This window comes from Rhinopithecus roxellana, chromosome 5, assembly GCF_007565055.1.
Source record: "Rhinopithecus roxellana isolate Shanxi Qingling chromosome 5, ASM756505v1, whole genome shotgun sequence".
Classification (NCBI taxonomy): Eukaryota; Metazoa; Chordata; class Mammalia; order Primates; family Cercopithecidae; genus Rhinopithecus; species Rhinopithecus roxellana.
Genome location: NC_044553.1, coordinates 119,265,183 through 119,287,037, shown reverse-complemented (window position 1 = coordinate 119,287,037; position 21,855 = coordinate 119,265,183). Strand labels below are relative to the sequence as shown.

The 21,855-nt window shown below is 52.7% G+C and overlaps 1 protein-coding gene across 1 annotated transcript; it reads right to left on the bottom strand.

Moving 5' to 3' along the window:
- Positions 1–491: 491 nt before the first annotated feature.
- LOC104674360 (formin-like protein 20) lies at positions 492–20,413 on the bottom strand. Its single transcript, XM_030930841.1, has 3 exons — positions 20,026–20,413; positions 9,530–9,676; positions 492–934 (listed from the first exon to the last, which is right to left on the bottom strand). Exons 1-3 carry the CDS (start codon positions 20,411–20,413, stop codon positions 921–923), a joined length of 549 nt encoding a protein of 182 aa, XP_030786701.1. The 3' UTR covers positions 492–920.
- Positions 20,414–21,855: the final 1,442 nt, after the last annotated feature.

Sequence of the window (21,855 nt, the reverse complement as noted above, 5' to 3'; positions counted from 1 at the left end):
CTGGAACACTTTTCTTCTTTGTACTTTTACTCTCTAGTGATCTCATCTTGCTGCATGGTTTTAGATAAGACCATAAGCTTACCTCTCCCACATTAATATCTCCAGCCAGAACCTCTCCTCTGAATGCCAAGTTTATATGTCCAGTTGCCTACTGGGCTATCCCCTTTGGCTATTTAGTAGATCTCTCAGACTTAACATGTCCAGAAACAGCTTCAGATCCCCATCCCCAAAACTCTACTCCTCCTTCAGCCTTCCCCAGTTCAGGAAATAGAAACTCCATCCTTCCAGGTGCTCAACCTCAAACCCCCAGGGTCATCCTTGACTCCACTATTTCTCTCCTGCACACCCCTCTAATGTCTCAGCAAATATAAGCAGTTCTATCTTCAAAACATATCAGAATTAAGCCAGTTCTAACCCATCACTGCCATCCTGATAGGCAATTAAGGTGGAAGAAGTAGACAGGGGCTAGATCATTGAGGGGGAGGGATCTCTTAGCTCTAGCAAGAACTTTTAAGTTTTATTCTGAATGATATGGAAAACCATATGAGTACTTTACATAGGATCCGATTTGCCTCTTGAAAAGACCACTCTGGGTACTGAGTGGAGAATGGATTGAGGCAGCAAGACGAAAAGTGGTGAATCCAGTTAAGTGGCTATTAAGGTTTTGGGGAATGATTATGGCGTGGACTACTTCCCTTCCAGGCAGAATCTCTCACCTGAGATGGGAGGAGGCCATCTCAGAGGCGGAAAGGCTGACCCAGGATGTGCCTGAACAAGTGAGCTTCTGTCGGTGACCCCAACGGAGGCAGCCCGAGTTTCAGCACCACTGGGAGGACAGCTCCCATCTCGCCTCAGCGCCAGAGAATCCAGAGCCTCTGCACTGAGGCCAGTCCTGCAGAGTCTTGGGGTCCAGCGCCCTCTCAGAGACTGGCGGCTAGAAGAAAAAGGCGAATGCCCTTTCTCTGAAGACTTCTGTTTGCTACCCTTCATAACGGAGATAACGATGCCGCCACACCGCCAAGCCAGATCCTTACGGATTTTAGGGGTCACCAGTGGAAGGGGAGACCCAAAGCAAATCCTCTGAAAATAGCGTCTGTCGTAGACACCGGAGTTTATTTCCCCGACTTCAGAAAATTAAAAAAGATGCCAGGTGTGCAGTAGGTTGGGGAAAAGGGCATTTCTGCACAGCTCCTGTTAACCTGCACAGCTCTGTTGTGTATCTCTGACAAAGCTCCGAAGAACTAAGTTGCTTCTCTGAGAGCTGGACAGTTTAATCATTCCAGACCCAGTGCAGATTTTCTCCCTCCAATGGCAGAGTTTCTCTAGGATGGGGTAGTGAGAGGCCCACCCTCTACTCCTGGCCCTCCTGGCTCTGCCCTTTCTAACTGAATCTAGTTTCCCCTGATCACTTTTGAACTGGATTGATTTTTTAATCTGGAGCCCATCAGGATTCCTCTTTCAGGAGTTGGGGGATGCCACTTGGGGTCTGTGGCCTGGGGAAGGCTTGCTGTGCCGCTTCTGGCTCCTAAAGGTGCTGTCAGGAGGGTCAGAGAAGATGGGAAGGGTCTCAGCCTTCTCGCTCAGAAATGACCTTTGGGTTTCAGAACCTTAAAGAGGAGCTTTCTCTCAGCTTCCCTATGAGAGGGGAAAGGGAGCATCAGAGACTCTGACTTTGACCTTAGGGGTACCCCAGACCACAGTGGGAACCCACCCTGTCATGGCCATCTGCTCCACAGTGCTACACCCTCCATTTCTGCCATTGCCCAGGTCCACATGGGCACCCTGTGCCCATCTAGCCTCCCTGCACTAGGTGGGGGCTTGATCCTTAGGCAGGCTTCATCCTGGAAATGTCCCTTAAATGGGCTAGGCTCCAACTTCAGAACTACCCTGCTCTAAGGGACATCATAAGGTAGATACAGAAGTTGGGGGATGCCAGGACTAGGTTTTTGGTGTGAAGGCAAGGCCAGACCAGACCTAGAATCAAATCCCATCCCCTTCTCTTTTTGCTCCCTCATTATGTGACCTGGGGTAAGTCACTTTTCACTTCACTGCTCCTGGACTTAGATTCTAACCCTAAGTAGCTCCTCCCAAGGGGCTGCTGTCAGGAGTCACTGAAACAAAAGTAAACCTCTGATCAATGCCCCATAATTGGTCCTCTGTTGATAAAATATGAATGCCTTTTCTGGAAAAGGGATACCTGAGGAGGCTTCATAGAATTAAGGGAGATTTCCCCTTCCCTCAACCAGCCCATATCCTGTATCTTTCTAGACTCCTGCAACCTTCAATGGGGACTGGGCAAATATACTGCCACCAAAAAGTGAGGCCCCGAAGGTGATCTGTCCTGACCTTCCCACTTCAGTTCCTCAGACCAAGACCCCAGGTGAAGGAGACCTCTGCCCTCAGCCAGAATTATCCTGTGTGACTCTCCTCCCTCCTGGGGTCCCAGCACTCCATTTTAGGAACTTCAAAAGGGGCCTGAGGGACAACAGGAGGCTTCCAGTTGGCTGCCCCAGGAACAAGGGCATCCACTCCCTTTCATCAAGACTTCCACTACCCTATCCGTAAAACTGGGAGAAAGACTCCTCAGATGAGGATTAAACGACACAAACATCCAGCAAGACACTCAACACTCGGTCTTGACAGGCATCCACAGAGGTTTACAGTCTCCCTGAAGACGCTTGCTCACACTCCTCTGAGGGGCTGGTATTTTGGCTCCCAAGGGTTCAAGAGGTTAAAAGATCTGGCCGAGTTCACACAGCTGGAAATGTGGAGCTTCGCGACTCCAACCCAACTTCTCCAGGCGCAGAGCGTCTGGGAGGGCAGAAGCCAAGCTCCTGAGCTTGCTGGGCCAAACACCAGGGGCCAGGAGTGGGCAGGGCTGGCGGGACCGCCAGCTCCCTCACTGGATTCACTGGTTCAGCCACTCTTCCGGGACCACGTGGGCCAGCAGGGAACCCAGAGCGTGCGTCCCCGGCCCCTCCCTCTTCAGATCTCGCCCTCATCTACAGGGCCAAACCCAAACCCGCCTGCTCTGGGGCAAAGGGGAAACCGTCTGCAATCATTTGCTCCTCAATATCTTTCCGATTCTGGCATCTTTTGAGCTGAGGTGCAACTCCTTTTTCTAATTAGCTGCAATGATGAACTCTCGGGAGCTCTGATATTTGAAAATATCTATGAAAACTACTCCATATATACATAGATGCATGCATATATACATAAACACATACCAGGGCCCCCAAATTAGCTGTCCCTCCAGCTGCCGACCCGCCACCGCCACCGCAGAGTAGTGGACGAGAAAACCTGGCGCTGCAGGAAGCAGAATGAGGAATGTCCCGTTCAAGGCCAGAACCCACGTGGCACCCCTGCCCCGTTCCAAGGTGGAGTCTCTGGGCTTTACCTCTTCCTGGTCTAGCCGCAGGGATAGGGTAAGAGTGCGGTGCGGGGGAATGGTACTGTTTCCACCCCCAAACTGCCATGAGGAGGCACCTTGTACCCACGCCTGCAGCCCGGACTGTCCCCGCCAGGCAGCTTTACTTTGCTGAGTTGTACTGAGTGCCTGCTCCGAGCCGGGTGCAGCGGAGAAGCAGAGCTCCGGGTGGCCCTCCTGCAGCGCAGGCACGCACCGACTCGGGATCGCGGCCGGGACACCGCCCTCAGCCCTACGCTTCCCAGGCCAGGCCTGGCCAGGAACCAAACCCGTGCCCCGCTGCAGCAAAGGGACGCTCAGGAAGTCGGCCCTGCAAGTCTGCGTTGGTTCAGAAGCACCTCACTGCGCCCTCTGCAACCACCTGCCACTTCGCGGTCATCCTGCCTTCGCGGTCAAGGGTAATTCCCTCCCGCCTTGCGGTCTGGAGACCGCAAGCGATGACTACCTGGGCTCCCCCTGCTGGAGACCGCAATAACGACCCGAGTCCCCATCCTCTCTGAACGCTTATTTTTTTTAACTACTGTAGACGCCTCCGCGCACCCCCACCCCATCTCCGCCTCCTGCCAGTTACCAGGCAGAGGCTACCAGGAAGATCTTATTTTCCCACAACTTTATCCTGAATGCAAACAAAATGAAAAATGCACACATTTACCCAACAAATATTTACTGAGCACTCACTCTAATATTAATCACTACAGTGAACACTGGGTACTTACTGCATGGAAGCATTGTTGGGCTCTTTTACATGTATCAGCTCATTTAATCCTCACAACAACCCTAGCAGGATGATACTATTATTATTCCCACTTTGCAGTTGAAGACACACCCAGGCCCAAAAAGACGTGGCCAAGCTCTCTCAAAGCGGGGAACAGGCTTTGAATCGGGATGTCTCCGGATCCCAGGCTCCTAACCATTACATCACACCATGGAACGCTATGGTAAAATTATATATATATATATATATGACATAAGAAGTGGCTTCAAAGCATCCCTTGTTCTCTAATTCACCCTGTGAAATTTTTCCTACTAAGAGAAACAGGCACACGTTTTACCTAGAGAGAGATGTTGAAGTTTTCTGGTCATTTTCTGGGTATGCATTTGCTTGGGCCACCGGCAGATATAAGAGTAAGATGGTTGCCCCATATATTGAACAAGATGTAAAGTTAAAAAAAAACGTATGCAAACAACTACCTGTCTGAGGTCCCCACCCCATCACTTCAAAGCTGTACTTCCTTTTGGAATAGAAGAGAATGAGGCTCCATAAGACGCAGTGGACTGTTCTTCACTCCTAAGAAGTCAGGAGCATGAAGGAGCCTGACCTACCTCTTTTGGACACTCCCCCTACCCTGCCCCAGCAAACTGAATTCATCACACTCTTTATGAGCCTCTCCTTTGTTCCTGGAGACCTTGAATGGGTCCAGCCACTCCCCTCACTAAGAACCTGAGCACAGCTTTGGTGGAGGTGATAAGTGCCATGGTAAAGGTACACTGTGCAGCGTGAGTTAGGGTGAGACCACCCACCTTGGGAAGGGTGCCATAGTGAGAAAGCCATGGACCTAGACCAGGAGTACAGGAATTTTAGAGTGTAGAGAGCCCTTGGAGACCAGCTAATGCATCACTTATCCAGCACAAAGACTTGCAAGGTGCAGGGTCGGATGCGGTGGCTCACGCCTATAATCCCAGCACTTTGAGATGCTGAGGCAGGCAGATCGTTTGAGGCCAGGAGTTCCAGACCAGCCTGGCCAACATGACAAAATCCCATCTCTACTTAAAAAACAAAAATTAGCCAGGTGTGGTGGCACACAGCTGTAATCCCAGCTATTTGGGAGGCTGAGGCACAAGAACTATTTGAACCTGGGAGGCAGAGGTTGCAGTGAGCCGAGATCATGCCACTGCACTGCATCCTCGGTGATAGAGCGAGACTCTGTTTTTAAAAAAAAGAGAAAAAGAAAAAAAAAATCCTTCCAAAGTGCCACAAGTGTGCCTTGGGCACAGGATGTTAAACAATCCACTTCAGTCCCTGATGCCAATATTCCACTGTGGAAACTAGAGACCCATTACATCACTTTCCTCTCTGCCCCAGCCTTATCCCTGTCCCCTGGCCCAGGCCTATCTATTAACTGTGTGTGTGTAACTTTCCCATTTAAGACTCTAAGATCCTTTGAAGACAGGCTTGTATGTTACTCACCACTGTACTCCAAGCACTGGGCACAGGGTCTGATAGAGAGAGTAGGAGCCGAACTAAACAAATGAATTCTCCCACAACATCTCTGCCTGGTTATCATGCTGCCCCTATTGGAATCCTCCTAGAGATGAGGCACTCACTGCTTCTCCATGGGACTGCATCCCTGTACATCAGTCAGCAGGTGAGTTCTCCCTTCTGCAGACTCCCAGACCTAGTTATCACCCTCTGAGCCTTTTCTGAATCCTGAAAAAAAGCTACTGATTATACCAGACAGCCAGACACCTGCCTTCTGTCCTTGGAGCATGGTCCAATCTAGAAAAGGGAGATCTCCTCTCCCTAAAGGGCATAGGAGACCCACGTGAGCCCCAGAGAACCCAGCCCACTTGGGGGCTGAGTTCATAGCATAGTGTATAGTTGAGTGGGGGCTTATCCTCAAAACTCCCCAGCATGCCTGGTAATGAGCGTCTGGGAGAGGCTGGCTAGAAAATATGGAAGCACTGTAATGTCATTTTGGTTCTATAGTATTTTCCTGAGTTTTCACATGTCAGTGTGAGCCAAAGGATGGGCATGCATCCATGCATGTGTGTGCATGTCAAACTACTTGCACATAGGCCAAGCATGGACCTAAGAATGTGGCCAGAAGTGAGTCTATGTCCTGGGGAGGAGGGGTGGTGCGCCACAGTGTGCACAGGTTGGTGAATGCCCCCAGAAAAACTGGGGTCTGGATGACCCTAAGGGTGTATGTATGTATACGAGTATGCAGGAGTGTGTGTGTGTTCACAAACTATCTGTCTGAGGGGCTGGCCGTGTGTGTGTGTGTGTGTGTGTGTGTGTGTGCATAGATATAAAGACAAACTGCAGTCTAGTTCTATCTGGGTAGCATGTGTGTGATGTGTGTATATTTACAGGTATTTCCTAACCTAGTATGGTGACATTGTAATCTTGTGGCTGAGCATGCATGTGTACATGTATGTGTATATATGTGTTTACAATGTAATCCCAAGCCTGCATGTGAGTGACTAGTGTGACTGTGTATGTTTGTGTTTTACATGCACATTCCAGCCTGGTTCCACACCCCAGGACTCCATGGAATATGAAGGTCCTCGGATGAGCCCAGCTCATCCTGAGGCTGGCTGAGTGCTGGGTGGAGTATGTATAGGTGACTGGTGTTTACCAGCAACCTTGACCAGCCACTAGCCTTTGTCTGGTGCCCACTTCCCATGGCCCATAAATTCCTCACCCTGGTAGGACCCTGGCTGTCCTTGCTCTGGACTGTCTTCCCAAGGAGTCCCTTTAACTCACAGCCCCTTTCCTGGCCAGGGGGCTGGGAGTTGGGGGATATTCATCTCGGGGAGTTTTTGTTCTGCCTCATGAAAAGCCTCAATGGCTGGGAATACCATTCTAATTACGGGGAAGCCCAGCTTATGTGGGGGACACAAAGGGCTGTGGTCTCATAGCAGCTCCTTCCATCCGTCAAATAAGGCCGTCTAATGACGGGGTGAGAGCTGTGAATGCCTAAAACAAACTCGAAAAGGAGGGAAAATAAAGCCGCCGGGGGCTTAAAATATATTAAATTACCCTGATTAGGAGCTGTGGCTTTGCAGGCACTAGTTGGAGAGGCTGGGGAGGCTGTGAGTCCTGCTATTCACGTCAGGGGGGAAGAGGGGTCAGTAGGTCGGGGGCGGGGGTGTTCACAGAGCCCTGGCCCATTCTCATGCTAACACCAGAGACACACTGCAGGCTTAGTGGGCTGGAAAATAGAAATGAATTTGCCGTAATCCTCCTTCCTCCCTCATTCTCTCCCTCTCTCCCTCTCTCTCTCTCCCCCTCTGCAGCCCAGGAGAAGCTTTGCCTAATCGCAGCCCGTTAGAGCCTGCTGGGCATTGGGGCAGAGCCACACCCCAGAGCCTGTGTCCCTCCGCCCTCTCATCCCTTGCCCCTTTCTGTGGGGCCCAGAATGAGAATGGGCTCTAGGGCACATGTGAAGGAGCAGTAAAGGCAGGCGGCGGTTTTCTAGTGGATGGGGAGTGCCAGGCCCCTTTCCAGCATACAATTATTTACAATCCACAATTACTCCTTTAAGCACATGTACACAATTTAGAGACACAAATAGCCCTTCACTCTTCTACACACACCTCCTCACAACACATCTCTTCACAAACACACACTTGAATAGGCACAAATATATCTGTACACAATTTGCAGACACATCTACTCCTTCAAGGGCGAACACACCCAGGCACCCACGGAGCTCTTTACAGGCACCCACGCATGGAGACATAGCCCTTGTCAGATGGCCATAGGCTGCCTCCAACATACACGTGCACCAACACGTGCACCAACACACATGTGCATACCCATGCAGACCCCTCCACACCCCTTCAGGCATACCTCCAGAACCACGACCTAGTACAACTGCAATGTTTCACAAGGAGGAACTGAGGCTCAGAGGGCAGCGGAGGGGCCGCCCTTCCCCAGTGCTAGTTGAGTCAGCCCTGTTTCTAAGTGCTGCAGGACCTTGGATAAGTCGTTGCCCTCTCAGGGCCTCAGTTTCCTGCTATTAAAGAGGATATTTGAACTAACGTTCTAGAAAACCCTTCCAGTTCAGAAATTGGTAGGAGCCAGTCTCAGGGACTATCCCTTGTGTCCCTCCCCTCCCTCTGCACACTCAGGTGGATGTCCACCCCTCCACGGTGCACACAGTGAATCCCTCCAGTGTTCGCACGGTTACAAACTAGAGGGTCCGCCGGGGAGTCCTGTAGCCATATCCTCGTAGGTCCCGCTGTCAGTGGCTCCGCCGTCCCGCCCGCCCACCGTCAGCTGCACTCTCCTTCTTGTGACTTTGTCGGTGCGACTATCCCGGTTTGGGACGTGAGGGTGTCAGGTGTGGCTCTGAACCACCGAGCCCCACAGAGTGGTGCCAGGGACCCGGGAAAGGCTACCGAACGCGCTCCTCTCCGGCCCCCGGCGCCCTCTGTCGGCTAATCTGGAACAGGCGCGCCCAGAGGAGGCCCGACGCGTGCACGTGACCCTGGGACCTGACCCCGGGAGTCTGCACAATGAAACCTGCGCCCGCTGGTTCTCGGCTTGGCCGTGGGGAGCCAGGGATCCGCAGGCCAGACTGGAACAGAGGCCACGAGAGTGAACTGAACAGAGGGAGCGTGGGAAGCGCAAGACCCGGCCCTGCCACCCGCTTCTCCTCGTGGCTCCTAGAACACCCCTACCTACCAGCGCCCCACAGAGAGCAAGCGCGCGCGGGGGTATGGAGGGCACCCAGGCCAGAGCGAGCACTCCAGGGCCGGCTGCGTGCTGCTAGCGAACCTGATCCCATTGGCCGCAGCGTTTCCATCCGTGATGTGGCAGCCAAAGTGTGCCAGGGAGAAGCCCTGGAAAGTTCAGGAACCTATCTCCCACCCACCCTAGGCGGAGAAGGCAAGGACCCGTGAGCCCCCACTAGATAGCCCACAAGGGCACCGGGGTCAGCGGAGGCTGCTGCTGCCCCTCTTTCCTGGAAGGCAGCACCAAGGCTGAGCTAAGCCACTTGCTGAAAGTCGGACAGGACAAAACCTGGAACTGCAGTGGGTGAAGCTGGTGCAACCGAGACCCTTCCAGCCTGGGCATCAAGACGCTCTAAGTGGTGATCTAACGGCATGGGAGTTGAGTAGGTTCCTGGGGAAGCAAAAGCCACGGTTTTAAGATGGACGCTCCTGGTGTGGGCTAGATTGTTTCAAGGAACCCAGGGTCGACATGAGAGGGGGACCACAGATCCTTCCCTAACCCCTCCAAGGGGTCCGAGGCTTGCACATGATGACTATCCAGGAGCCACAAGTACTCCCAAGTCGGGATGTGAGAGCCCAAATCTCAGGCTCTGGCACTTGGTGCTCCATCCTTGCCCCTGCGGACACGCTACTCCCTACCTGGTCTCAGGTTTGTTGGGCCCTCACTGGAGCTGTCTTTTTGGGGTTTATCTAGGTGGAGCCCCACGTGCCTTCTCCTGGCTTCCCAGCTCCAGGTCAGCTTTCTGCACACTGCTGTCATGGGCGGAGGCACTCCCGTGGCCACCCCTTCAAAAGAACCAAGATGAAGGGGGGTGATTAGTGAGAGTGGACTGTAGTGGGGTGATTTGGGGAGGTGGGAGGTTTGAGGACAAGCCACACTATGTGAGAGGGCTGGGCTTATGCTCTTTCCTGCGGCCTGAGTCCAGTCTGGAGGGCCTCGACTCCAGGGTTTCCCAAATGGCCCTCCCAGGCCTCAGGCCTGGCTGCACCATGCAGGTCGGGGAACCGGCCTTGGGGGAGCCCTGCTCTGGCCCTGATTCAATTCCACTTCTCCTTGGTCTTTTGTGAGGGGTCGGCTCGGGACCCCAAAGGGCGCAAGAATGTGAACGAAGGGCTTGGCTGAGAAGGGTGAAAATGAGGGCTCCTAAAAGAGAGGGGGTCGAGTTGAAGCCTTTACCACTTCCACTATGCTCTGCTCCAGCCGTGCCTTGGGGGCCAGTCCCAGGCCTGGAGAGCCTGCAGGCGCCCTCTCTTACTTGTCCCCCAAACCTTTCCCGGGCACTCACCGCCCATAAATTCCATAAATTTGTGTGGGTGCGCACACACCTATGCCATCAAGGCATTTAACACAAACACACAGAGCAACGAATTCGAATTCCAGAATTTTCACCAAATAAAATTAAGCTTCACTTGGGGAAGCTCGTCCCCTGCACCTGGAGGTGGGAGAAGGCGCAGAGGAAGAAGGGGCTTGTGATATGCCCTGCGGAGCTGAAGGGAATCCCTACCCCCAGCCCTCTCGGAGGCTTCCCACGGCCGCGACCTGGAGCCCTTGTTTAGGGACTAGGAAGGCTCGGGGCTGACTCCTCGGCGACAAGACGAGCCTGTGTGGGGTGTAGGCAGCCCGAAAGCCACAAAGCAGAAATGTCTGGTTTTCCCGCCACAGCAGCCGCGGGGGTCCGATTTGCAACCGGAAAGGCCGGAGATATTGGGAATTTGGAACCGTTCATACTTTAAAGCCTACGTCCAGAAGTCACTTTCACCCCACAGTGTCTGCCCTCATGTAAATGGCCCACCCATCAGTTACCTCCCGTGAATCATAAAGACAAACAAGATCTTGTTATTTTTCTAGAATATTCCAAAAATAAGCATCTGCGTTTGGGGCGAATTCCGGCGGGGCCGAGCTTGTTTTCTCCGACATGATGGCGCTACCAGGGCTCTGGGAGGATCTCCGGGCCAGGCGCCGGCCTAGTGACGGGGGCTGGGAGGAGCTGGGGAGGCATCGCCATTGGTGTTTCTGCGTAGAACCGCAGCGCAGGGATCCCGCGTCCGCCCCGCAGCAGTCTCGGGTTCTCCGGCGCGCCCGCTCGCCTCTCGAGAACCTAGTCCCCGCGGAGGCCTCCCCAGACCTGAGCCGGGAACACCCTCCAGTGCGGTCGCAGGACCCCGAGGGTCCTACCCAGTCGTTGGCAAGAGTCGAGGCTGGATTTTCGGCGGCCGCCTGCGTTCAGTATAAATGGAATGTGCTAGGAAACTCCGATATGCAGCGATTTTCTAAATATCCCGTATACCTGAACCCAGTGTGGCCACCGCCATGAGTCACGCAAGGACTGGGCGACAGAAGCTCTGAGCTTCTATTTGTAAAACACAAAATAAATCGAGAGCTGAATGAAGACAAAGCCATTTTTAAACGTTTGATTGGTGAGATCTCCCCCACTTAGCAAACACTTTCATTTTCAGAGCTGCCTGTGGCCATACACAGGTTCAGAAAATCGATTGTATTCCTGGGTGAATTCCACCCAGGGAAACGAGTCCTGGGAATGCGCGCCCATGTACACAGAAAGCCCACAGTTTAGAAGGAATGTATGAGTGAAAAAGAAGCGAGCATTCAGGAGGCAAATGAGTTTGTAAATTTACTGTCTTGCCTTTGTGGGGATCTTCAAATTGTTTACCCTGCTTTTATTCCCTCCGTGGTGCTGCCACGGGTGCGCGGACTGAGCAGGCCGCCCTTCTCCCCACTCCGAGAACTCTAAAACCTGAGGGCCTCTGCCGGAAGCTGCTGTACGGCCCATCCGGGTTCCCAGAGGAGCCACTTTTCCTCCTACAGGCCCGGGGATTGCAAAGTATCTGGATCCCTAAATTCTCTATCCCCTATGCGCAAGACTTAAGAGCCAGATCAAGATGTGGGGCCCAACTGGGGGAAAGTACGGGAACCCAGGGTGCAGCTGGGGCCCACCCGACCAATGCTGACAGGCACCACAGACACCTCGGGCCATCTTTCCAATATTTTGCTCAGTGTTTGGGGGACCCAAGGGGCAACGTGCCTGCACGTTGATGCAAGTGTGACCTCTGCGACTGGAATGCCGGACAGGGCTTTCCTAAGGCCCTGCATTCCGCGCATTGACTTTTCCTATCAATGGGAGAGACGCAGGCTATTGACCCAACGGCCTCCTCCTCGCCGCCTATTGTCGCGGCTCAATCACGCACTTACGGGAAGAAAAGCGAGTTTATCTTAGCTTGGAGGAGCCTCGTGTTGCGAGTGTGTGTGTGTGTGTGTGTGTGTGTCTCAAGGGTGAGGGGAATTCTGCAACCAGAACTGCGCAGATGGGTTGTGGATAGACACTTTCAAAAAGGGCCAATTTCCCCTTCACAATGAGCGCTAAGTACCTGATAAATGGGGTTGGTGTTTATTCATGAGCAGGTACTTTGGAGACGGCGATTAGAACAGCCGCCCGCGCTGCCTGGCCAAGGTACTTAAAGCCGGGCAGGTGCAGCGCGGCGCGCGGCCCCGGCGCACAAAGCCCGCGGCAGCCTTGTAGCCAGGAGGGGCGTGAATGCGGGTCGCGCCGGGCCCCGAGGGCGCGCTGCGCGCAGGCACCTTAGTCCTTTGTTCCTCACTCGAAGCCAAGGCCACTTCACCAAGGGGCGCCCCGGGAAAACCTCCCCTTTAATTACCAGGAATTTCCCTTCGTCACTCCTCTGGGAGCCCAGCCGGGCAACTATAGGTCTAGCGGTCGCGGAGACTCAGTATGGGTCCAGGCTTGGCATTTGCATAAGTGCTGCCTGTGAGCTGTCTATTAGCTAACCAGCTAAGTAACTAACTAAAATTGGAAGAAACAGAACCCAGGCCTGGAAACTGCGCGGGCACGCGGCTCAGGTCGCCCCCGCCGCCTAGGCGCCACCTCTGGCGGTGCGGGCAACCTCGGGCTTTCAGGTTTTGTTTCAACTCCAAGGGGAGAAAATTGGGGTCTGTCTCTTTCTACAACTTCTTGGCGCCGAGGTCGTGGGACAAACCCGATCTCGCCCTCAGAGCTGCTGAGGAATCTCTAACAACTCCCAGCTTTTGCTCACGACAGGCAGCCTCTCCTCGACGCGCGCGGAGAGAGCTCAGCAAACGCCAAGGCCTTGCAGGAGAGAGCACAGGATCCCCTGCGCTTGCGAACTGGGAGCGGGCGAAGGGACTCCTGGGGCTGCGCCGGGAAATCTTGTCTAATATACCCTTAGTAGCTCAGGTGCTTGGGGTACGTAACGTCCGGAAGTCTGAGGCAATAATTGCTGGCTTACCTTCAGCCCGACTCCTCGGGCCTGCCCGGATGCTTCTTAAAAAAAAAAAAAAAAAAATCTTTTCGAAAAGCAGATCGAGATTTTTCTCCAGTGCAGAAAATCAGAGAGGAGAGACCTGTTTCAAACAAGTTGGATTCCCTTTCGGGAGAAAATTCTTTCAGAGTGATAGGAAACAAGGCACGGGGACCTGAAGTCACCCACTGCGAAGAACCCGACGGCTCTCTCGACAGCCCGATGCAGATTGACCAGGAGTCTGTAGATATTAACATTCATTACAAATTTTCTTGGAACCTTGGGGTTAGAATAAATTATAGATAAAATAATTATGATTCCCTGGGAAATTCGACAACCCGGATGTAAGCGCAAACCGAAAGTGGTAATCCAGGGGCGCCTCGGGAAGGAAAACAGAGGTGGGTCGGGTGCCCACGGCCTGGACCGCGCAGCCACCAGCCAGTCCTCTACCGAGCGAGACCAGGGGCCAGATGTGCGGGCGGCCGAGATTTACTAAAAGAGCAAGGCTTCCTCTTGCATCTTTTGCCAGGACCTGAGTTAGGGTTCCAGGGTGAAGTGGTTCCTCCTCTTACAGCCTGAGTCTCCTGCGCCAAAGAGACGGGTGAGGTGGTTTGCAGGACAGTCTGGCAAGCCGTGGAGGGCCGGAGACGCGCGCGCCGCCGCGTTGACAATGCCATACGAATAGTCTCATTGCACGAGGCCTCGGGCAAACATTACTGAGAGGTTGAGGAGCGGTGGCCTGGGCGCTCAGCTCCGTACGCCAGAAAGGCGTGTAGCCTACAATACGGGGCACAGGAAGCTAACGGCATCACCAGGCTGGGGTGGACAGAGCGCGGCCTCCCCTATGCCGGCGTCAAGATCATGGCCGGCCCCGGCAGGGGGCCCCGAATTTAGGCTGGAAGTAGAAAGTATATTGGAATGGGTGGGGGAGTGGGGGATAAAGATGACGCATCACGAAGCAGTTTTTATATTTCCATTCCCAAGACCTTTAAGGCACACTCAAGAGATGCAGGTGTGATCAGGAGGGCCACCAGTACTAACACCCACTATTGATTTTCTTCGCATGAAAGATTTGGAATAAATTACAAAATTACAATGAATGTGATTTCTAGGGAAACATATGCCCAGGTGTAATCTTTGCAGCCTCCTCCTTACCCTTGGGTGGGCTCTCCACCCACCTTTTCCCCCAATCCCAAATCCTAACCCCTCACCCCCCGCTGTAAGTTTGTTTTTTCTGAAATGGAGAAAAAGCTCCCCAAACTGGCAGGAAACCATATCCTACAGAGGCATCTGAGCACATGCATTCCGGCCGGCGCGGCACCTCCCGCCCTCTGATTTGTGTATTTCACTGTGGCTAACCCCCACTGACCTCGGGTCCCCCTTAGGCAATCTAGTGACTTAGGCCATGAGACCTGCCAAGCAGGAGCCCTGGGTGGGCACAGCTGGGTAGATCAGACCAAATGCACCTAAATCTGACTCCAGAACCACGAAGAGCAGAACGCTTTAACCCATGAAAAGTTTTATGTGGTTTTGGGGTGCGTTCAAACAGGAATCTCCAAAGAGTTTTGGTTACTCCAGCTATTATAACACAAATGCCTAATCTTTGTTTGGTGATAGAATCTCCATGTCCAGCCAGGAAAGCCAGGAACATTTCATTAACCTGGCATCCTCTTCATTGTCAGTCCGGTGATTGATGTAAAGCTGGTGCTACTAATGTCAAATTCTAACCAGAAACCACCAGGCTAGAAGATAGACTCCTTGACTCACAGGGTGTGGTGTAGGCTGGCGCTTCCTGAGGCTCACTTCCCACCCCAGCTCCCTCCTCACTGCAGCAACCCTCTCCATGGGGTAGGACAGTGGTAACCTTGAAGATGGAGCCTCTCCGGGGAAACTTGGAGGAAGCCCAACCCTGCCCCCTTTCCTCTAATCCTCCACCCTCTCTCTTGGTTTGTGATGAAAGGACTGAGATTTCTCTGACCCAGGACCAAACAAGGCAGGGATTAGGTAAGCATGTGATTGGGTAAGCAGGATCTTCCACCCACCTCACCCTTTGCAAAGTACCTTTACACACAGCATCTCCTATAATCCCCCACTTGCCAGGCCTCCCAAGGAGGCACTGTCAGTTTCCTTCAGGAAATAGAAGCTCAAAGAATGGATCTGGGTTACCTGGAGATCTCCTAGCAAGGAGAGGTAGGGCCAGGATTCCTCCTGGCATTCTGATTCGAAGTCCAGGGTGGTGGTCCTTGACCCTCCCCACACAATTCCAAGGAGGACGGGGGAATCTTTCAGGCAGCCTTATGGGATAATATGCGGACCTGACTTGGCACCAAGAGGTGAAGACATTCAATTGAATGGAATGCCACTGTCATTGAGTCCCCACTTCTGTGCAAGGTATATACGAAGAGTGGGGAGGGCAACAAATGTGGCTTCCATGGCCCCTGGCTCAGGGATGGAGTAAAGCTCCCTAAATTGGCAGGAAACTATATCCTACCAAGGGCATGCCCAGAGCATGGGCAGTGCTCCACAAGGACAAGGATAGGTCTCCAAGGACCAGATGTAAGGCCCATTGGCTCTCTAATTGGACACCATGGTACCTCGAGTCCACTAAGGCCTTTAGAAACCATCTGGGACTTATTTACAGAGTAGGCAGGTGTTTTACTCTGCTGGCAGTAGAAGTAGCTAGGCCCTTGAAGAGGCTCCAGTAAGGTAAGCAGCTCTTCTCCCCAAGACCTTGACATGCAGCCCCAGTGTGAGCTCTGCTAAGAGATTACGGTTCTAGTGTCCACTTTGATAATAGCCTCCAGCAAGTCCTTCTCCATCTGCTTGTTTCCTCATCTGCCAAGCGAGGGGTCTTGTAAAAGAAGGTTCCTAACATCTCTAACCTGGGCCTCTAAGAAGTGTGTGTTTTGGGGGGGTGGCTACAAAGAACTCCTTGCAGACTTCTAAGGATACTTGGAGAATGAGTTTCACCCAAAAGAAGCAAACATTTCTTTCTGAAATTTGGTCAGATAAATAGCTTGATAGTGGGATAAGGCACACAGACCCTGGAGCCAGCTCTCTGGGTTCAAATCTGCCCCCGATCTGCAAGGAATAGCTATGTGGCCTTGGGATCACTTTACTCAGTCTCTCTGTGCCTCAATTTCCTCATCTCTAAATCAGAGGTCCTGGCGAGGATTAGCCGGCACAGGCTAGCTATTAATATGATTTGCTCACAGCCCTGGATACAGCCTTGTCCCCTCCCAGTCCTCTTGGTTTATGCCATGGACTGTCACCAATTCTACCCCTGTTCCAATGCCAGGATTTCAGCCTTCCCTGGATCCAGTATCTGGTCAGGAATGGGATGAAGAAGGCAGGCACCGGTGTGTTGCCTGCTTGACGGGTACCTTGCCTGAATAACCTTTTTACCTCGGCCTGTTACTTATTTTTGGATATGGAGAGAAATTGAGCCTGTCTCTGTCTCTTTTCTTAGTAATACCCCCAAGTGGAGACAGCTGTGTGAAAACATGTGTCCTTGGCTTTAAGGGGTGAGAGAATGAGGGAGACCAAGCTGACCAGTCCCACTCATGAGGGATCCTGTCAGAGGGAGGCACAGCACAGAAGTTCTGATGTTTTTGTTCACACACAGACACACACAAGTGCGCGTGCGCGTACACACACACACACACACACACACACACACACACACACGTCAGCTCCCTGAGGGCAGGGGCTTTTCTGTTTTGTTCTCTGCTCTATCCCCAGTGCCTAAAACAATGTCTGGCACAGAATAAACTCTGAATAAAAAAATAAATATAAATTACATGAAAGGAGGCAGAAGCATTCCACTGACTAGATCTATTATAGCTATTATACGCACTACGTAGGTCAGTCTCCATTTTTAGTCAAGTTTCTGGTGGCTCCACTGAGACCTTGCAGAGGGGTCCCAAGTCATGTGCAGTTCATGAAACGTTAGCTCCTCTAGGCCCTCTAGAGACCCCGTCAGATGAAAAGCAGGGTCTAGTCTTAATTTATTTTCCTCATCAATAGGTAATAGTCAGAGTTTATGGCTAAGAAAGTAAAAAAGAACATGCTTCAGATTTCTCTCCTTAAGAGTCATCTTGGCCTCTAATTCTCTCAATTATCCTCAGGGCCTTTCAACCCCTCCCCCTCCCCGCCCCCGCTCACACACTCACACCTTCCTAAGTGCTGAGAGCCCAGGAGAGACAAGGTTTCAAGGGTCTGTATTTAAGACATTGGGAGTCCACATGACCTACTGAGAGTCTGAATTATCTGCGTACAGAATGAAGCTGCCGTCATTCCACAGTCCTGGCACCCTTCGGCTGCTTGGTTAAAGCCTGTGGAGATGTATTGGCGGTGTATTTTCTTTTCGGAGTGGGGAGGGGCATTGTTTCCTGAAAATGCATAGTGACAGTAACATTGTCATTAGAGGTGATTGATGGTAATAATGGCTGTCATTCAAGGATACATTTATGACTCAGGCCCTGGGCCAAACCTAGCATCTTCTTTCATCCTCACAAGTCCATGAGATGAGATCAATTTGCAAATCCATTTTACAGATAAGGATATGGAGATTTGACACAAGTCACATAGTATGTAAGGGAGAGAGCCAGAATTTGAACTAAAGACCCCAAAGGGGGCTGTTCACTGCCCCCCAACCCCTGACTCCTTTCTGTCTCTGGGTGATAAGGAAAGCAAGGAAATCCACATGAAATGTGATTAGGGAGAGGAGGCATTTAGCCACTACCTTAGGAGCAAAGCTACAAAGTCGGTAGTATAGTAAAGCATAGTGAGTCTAACCCTTCCTGCCAAGTATAAAGCCTACCGGACCTTCTTCTGGATGTGAGACTGAAGGCAAGTTACTTAACCTCTTCACACCTCAGTTTCCCCTTCTATAAAAGGGAGCCATCTCCTTTAGTTGGGAGGACTAAATGAGTTAATATATAAATAAATTATTGTTCTCTCAGTCTACTGCAGAGTAGTATTTATACCACCCCTTGCCAACTGTGGCTGCCTTAAATGTCCTCATTTTACCCATCCAAGTTAGGGAACCTACAGGAGAAAAATAGTGGTTTGTCCGAGAGCTCAGGCCGGAACTGCCCATGAGGAAGAGGAAGAGTCTAGAGCAGCCTTTACAGATGGTTTTACAGATGGTTTTGCAGAAAAACGTTCCGCTTTCCCTTTTTAAAAAAGATGTAAACATCTTCCTAGGCTCCTCTGACATCAGCGTGTCAGTGATGAATCATCGGGAATCTAAACGCACACACTAGGTAGGTCAGTCTCCATTTTTAGTCAAGTTTCTGGTGGTTCCACTGAGACCTTGCAGAAGGGTCCCAAGTCGTGTGCAGTTCATGAAACGTTAGCTCCTCTAGGCCCTCTGGGGACCCCGTCAGATGAAGAGCAGAGCTGCACAGAGGCTGAGGGGATCCCTTCTGGCATTTCTTCTTCTTTTTTAAATTTTAAAACAATTTGCATAGAATTTTTCTCCTTTCTTTTTTTAACAGAGCACACAGAACCAACGTTTTCAGGCTGGTTCTTACTTGCAAGTGAGAGACTTCATATGTGATGGAACAGAGGAGAGGAGCCCCTGAGAGCTGTTATGTTTGAATCAATATTAAAAACAAAAATTTGACCATCTCAATGCTTGTTAGATTTATGTGTATGTATGATTTTTTTATTCATTCATCCAGAAATGACTTCATTTATTGAGTATTTACTAAATACTCAGATGTGCAGCTGACCCTCTGCTGAAGGTGTCAAGAGAGGGAGCGATGTGGAGAAAATCTGGGTAGGCCTCCTGGAGGAGGAGGCACCCGACAAAATATGGCCAATTGGAGTTGGGAAGGAATGTACTTGGGTAGGCTGGCGCTTCAGCATGAGTCAAATCCCAGAAGTGAGAAATCCCAGGACTACATAGAGAAGAGGGGAAGGAGCACACAAGGACAGCAGTATAGCTGCAGGGAAAAGGCCTTCTTCCCCTTTCTAATTTGTTACTTCTAACTTGCTGTGAATTTAGAAGCCAAATATTGTGGATGTTAGAACTGTATGTAAAGCACGGATACATAAATGACCTTAAAGCAAGCACCTGAGAGTGAAAGGCAGGTATAGGGGATAAGATTTGGGCCACTCAGAAGAAGCCCCCTGTGCCCTTTCAGCTTGGGAGTGCACTGGGGTGGCGGGATGAGGTATAGGCTAGGTACAAGCTAACACCTGTCACCGCACGGAATCCAGGAACGAGGCATGCAGTGACAGCAAGAGGTCCCCCCGCACACACAAAAGAACTCGTATGGTGTCTGCACTGCCACTAAGTCACTGCCCAGCCTAGCCCACCCCACCCCAGCAACCACCATTTGGCCCAGGACTTTATTTTAGGCTCTGGGAATGGGATGGGGGAGTGAGTGGGCACAGTTGATTCCCCTAACAGCTGAGCCACACACACATGTCCGGCTCTTTAGGAGAGGCCTCAGGACCTGGGGAGCTACATTCTAACTAGGATCCCCTCCAGCCAAAATTTGAGAGGAGCCAAGGAAGCGCCAGAGCCAGAAACACAGAAGGGGAGACCAAGAAGCCAACCGGGAGAGACGGGTGAGCCAAACGACTTTGGGAAAGGCCAGCGATCTTACCGGGCCTCGGCTGGGCGCACTTGCCCTCCATACCCACCGCCCAGGCCTGCTACTCCCCAGAGCCCTGGAGCGACAGTGCACTCCCCACCCCACCGGAGGCCCAGCGGGGCTGCCCAGCAGGTTTTCAGCACACCATCCTCCTCCCCGCTCCTTGGGGCCCGCATAGTCCCTGGCGGGGGGCGGGGCACAGGGATACCGGCGAACCCCGCAAAGGGCTCTTACCTCCGCGCGGGCATCCGTCCGACCAAGCACAGTTTGCCGCTGGGACTGCGGGGTTGGGGAGGCTCCCACGGGCTCGTATCGCGCCTCCACTCCCCCCCGGCACCCCCCCTCCCTCCACGCCGGCCCGAGCCCCTAGATCCTTCGGTGGTACCGAGCGGCGACGCCGGGACCAGGGGACAGGCGCCGCGCCGGCGGGAGGAGGAGGAGGCTCCTGCTGGGCGCGGCGGGGCGGGGCAGGGGTCCTTTCTGGGCCCCGCCCGGGAGGGGACGTGGGAGCGATTATCCCAGAGAACAAAGGCGGCCGGGTAAGGCTCAGAGCCCCTCGGGCCTGGCCCTGAACTTGAACTTGTATTTGACACTTTGTCCGGAAGGTGGCGGGGAAGCCCATCTGAGCTGGGACGGGGTTCGTCCGGCCACCTTCCGTCCTGGGTAGGGGGCAAGCCCGCCCCTTTCTACTCCCAGAGGGAGCAGGGCATCCTAAGGGTCCCGGCGCGCCCCAAACAATCTTGGGCTCCAGGGTCCTGAGATCCACGCGTTCCCTCGGAGAGTTGGAGTGAGGACAAGGTCCTGGGTCTCCGGGCCAGAGGAGTAGGCCGGGGCCCTACGCCGCGTCCGCCTCCCTCGGTCCCACCCTCTTGGGCCAGGCCCGCCGCCCTTGCTGCCCGGGGCAGGCCGGATTCTTTGCACGTCGTGTCGGCGGCCGCTATTCAGCCGCTAATTGAACGTTAATGGCAGGTGCGGATGAGGTCACCGGAGCTGGCTTTTCTCACACATTTCTCATGCAAATTCGCGAAACTCTAAACAAATTTGAATAAAAAGCTCTTTGTGCCGCGCGCCCCCCAGTCGTCTCTCTCCTGCTCGGGGTCCTGGCTCCTCCCGGTGCCCTGGGGCTCGAGCCGGGAGCTCCGGGGAGCGCCGCCTGCCGGTCAGTGGTTCCGCCCTACCAGTGGTCAAACGCGGTCCAGGCTACTGGGGGGGTGGGGAAAGATGTTTCATTTGGGGTCGTGGGCCCGGGTTAGGTTGATGGGGCTTTTAGGGAGGCAGTGTGTGCAGTTAAGTGCCTGGCATCTGGACAGACAAACGTGAGTGTGCTGGCATCCTGGCTGCAATCCCCCCTCCCCCACCACACACGGAGCCACACGGGCCACTTTGGATGGCCAACTTGGCCTCACTCTCGTTCTTAGTTAAATAGGAGTAAGGACAGTGCCCAGCTATGCACACAGATGTGAGGATTAAGCCACGATTTAAGACACAAACTAGCACTTAGAATAGTGCCTGGCACAGTAAGTCTTGATTATTCTCTGCAGTCCAAAGGCCTTGTGAGAATGAATGCTGTGATGAAAGCAGGGTTGTGAATTAGCTCATACATGAAAAAACTTACCAGGGGCTTTCAAGAGACTCACCACCCCCCACCCCCGCATCCCATTCTGGTCACAGAGATGAGATCTGGAGGCCAACTCCACTGCTTCCCAGCTGTGTGGCTTTGCCTATTTCTTAAGTCTTTCTGAGCCTCTGTTTCCTAGTCTATAAAATAGAATTCAGTCTTACGGAGTCATTGTGAGAATTACATGAGAAGACACTGATGGAAGTTGAGGAGGAGTGTGGGGGCTAGCCCCTACTCTAGAACCTCCAGGACCTCTCTCCTAAGGGCAGGGCACCCTCAAGGCAAGGTAGGCCTTGCACTGGCCATGACCTTCACTTCTTGCCCAAATGACCCTAGCTCAGGTCAAGAAGACAGACTTTCCAAGCCTTGTAAGACTTCTTGCTCCATCCTTTGCAGCCATACCAGGGTCCCCACCACACCCCAAGACATGAAGAGTTGTTTATGCT

Coding starts and splice junctions, on each gene's coding strand:
- LOC104674360 (XM_030930841.1), bottom strand. CDS start 20,413: ATGGGCTTCCCCGCCACCTTCCGGACAAAGTGTCAAATACAAGTTCAA. Junction 9,677..20,025: donor GGACGGATGCCCGCGCGGAG/GTAAGAGCCCTT, acceptor GTTCTTTTGAAG/GGGTGGCCACGGGAGTGCCT.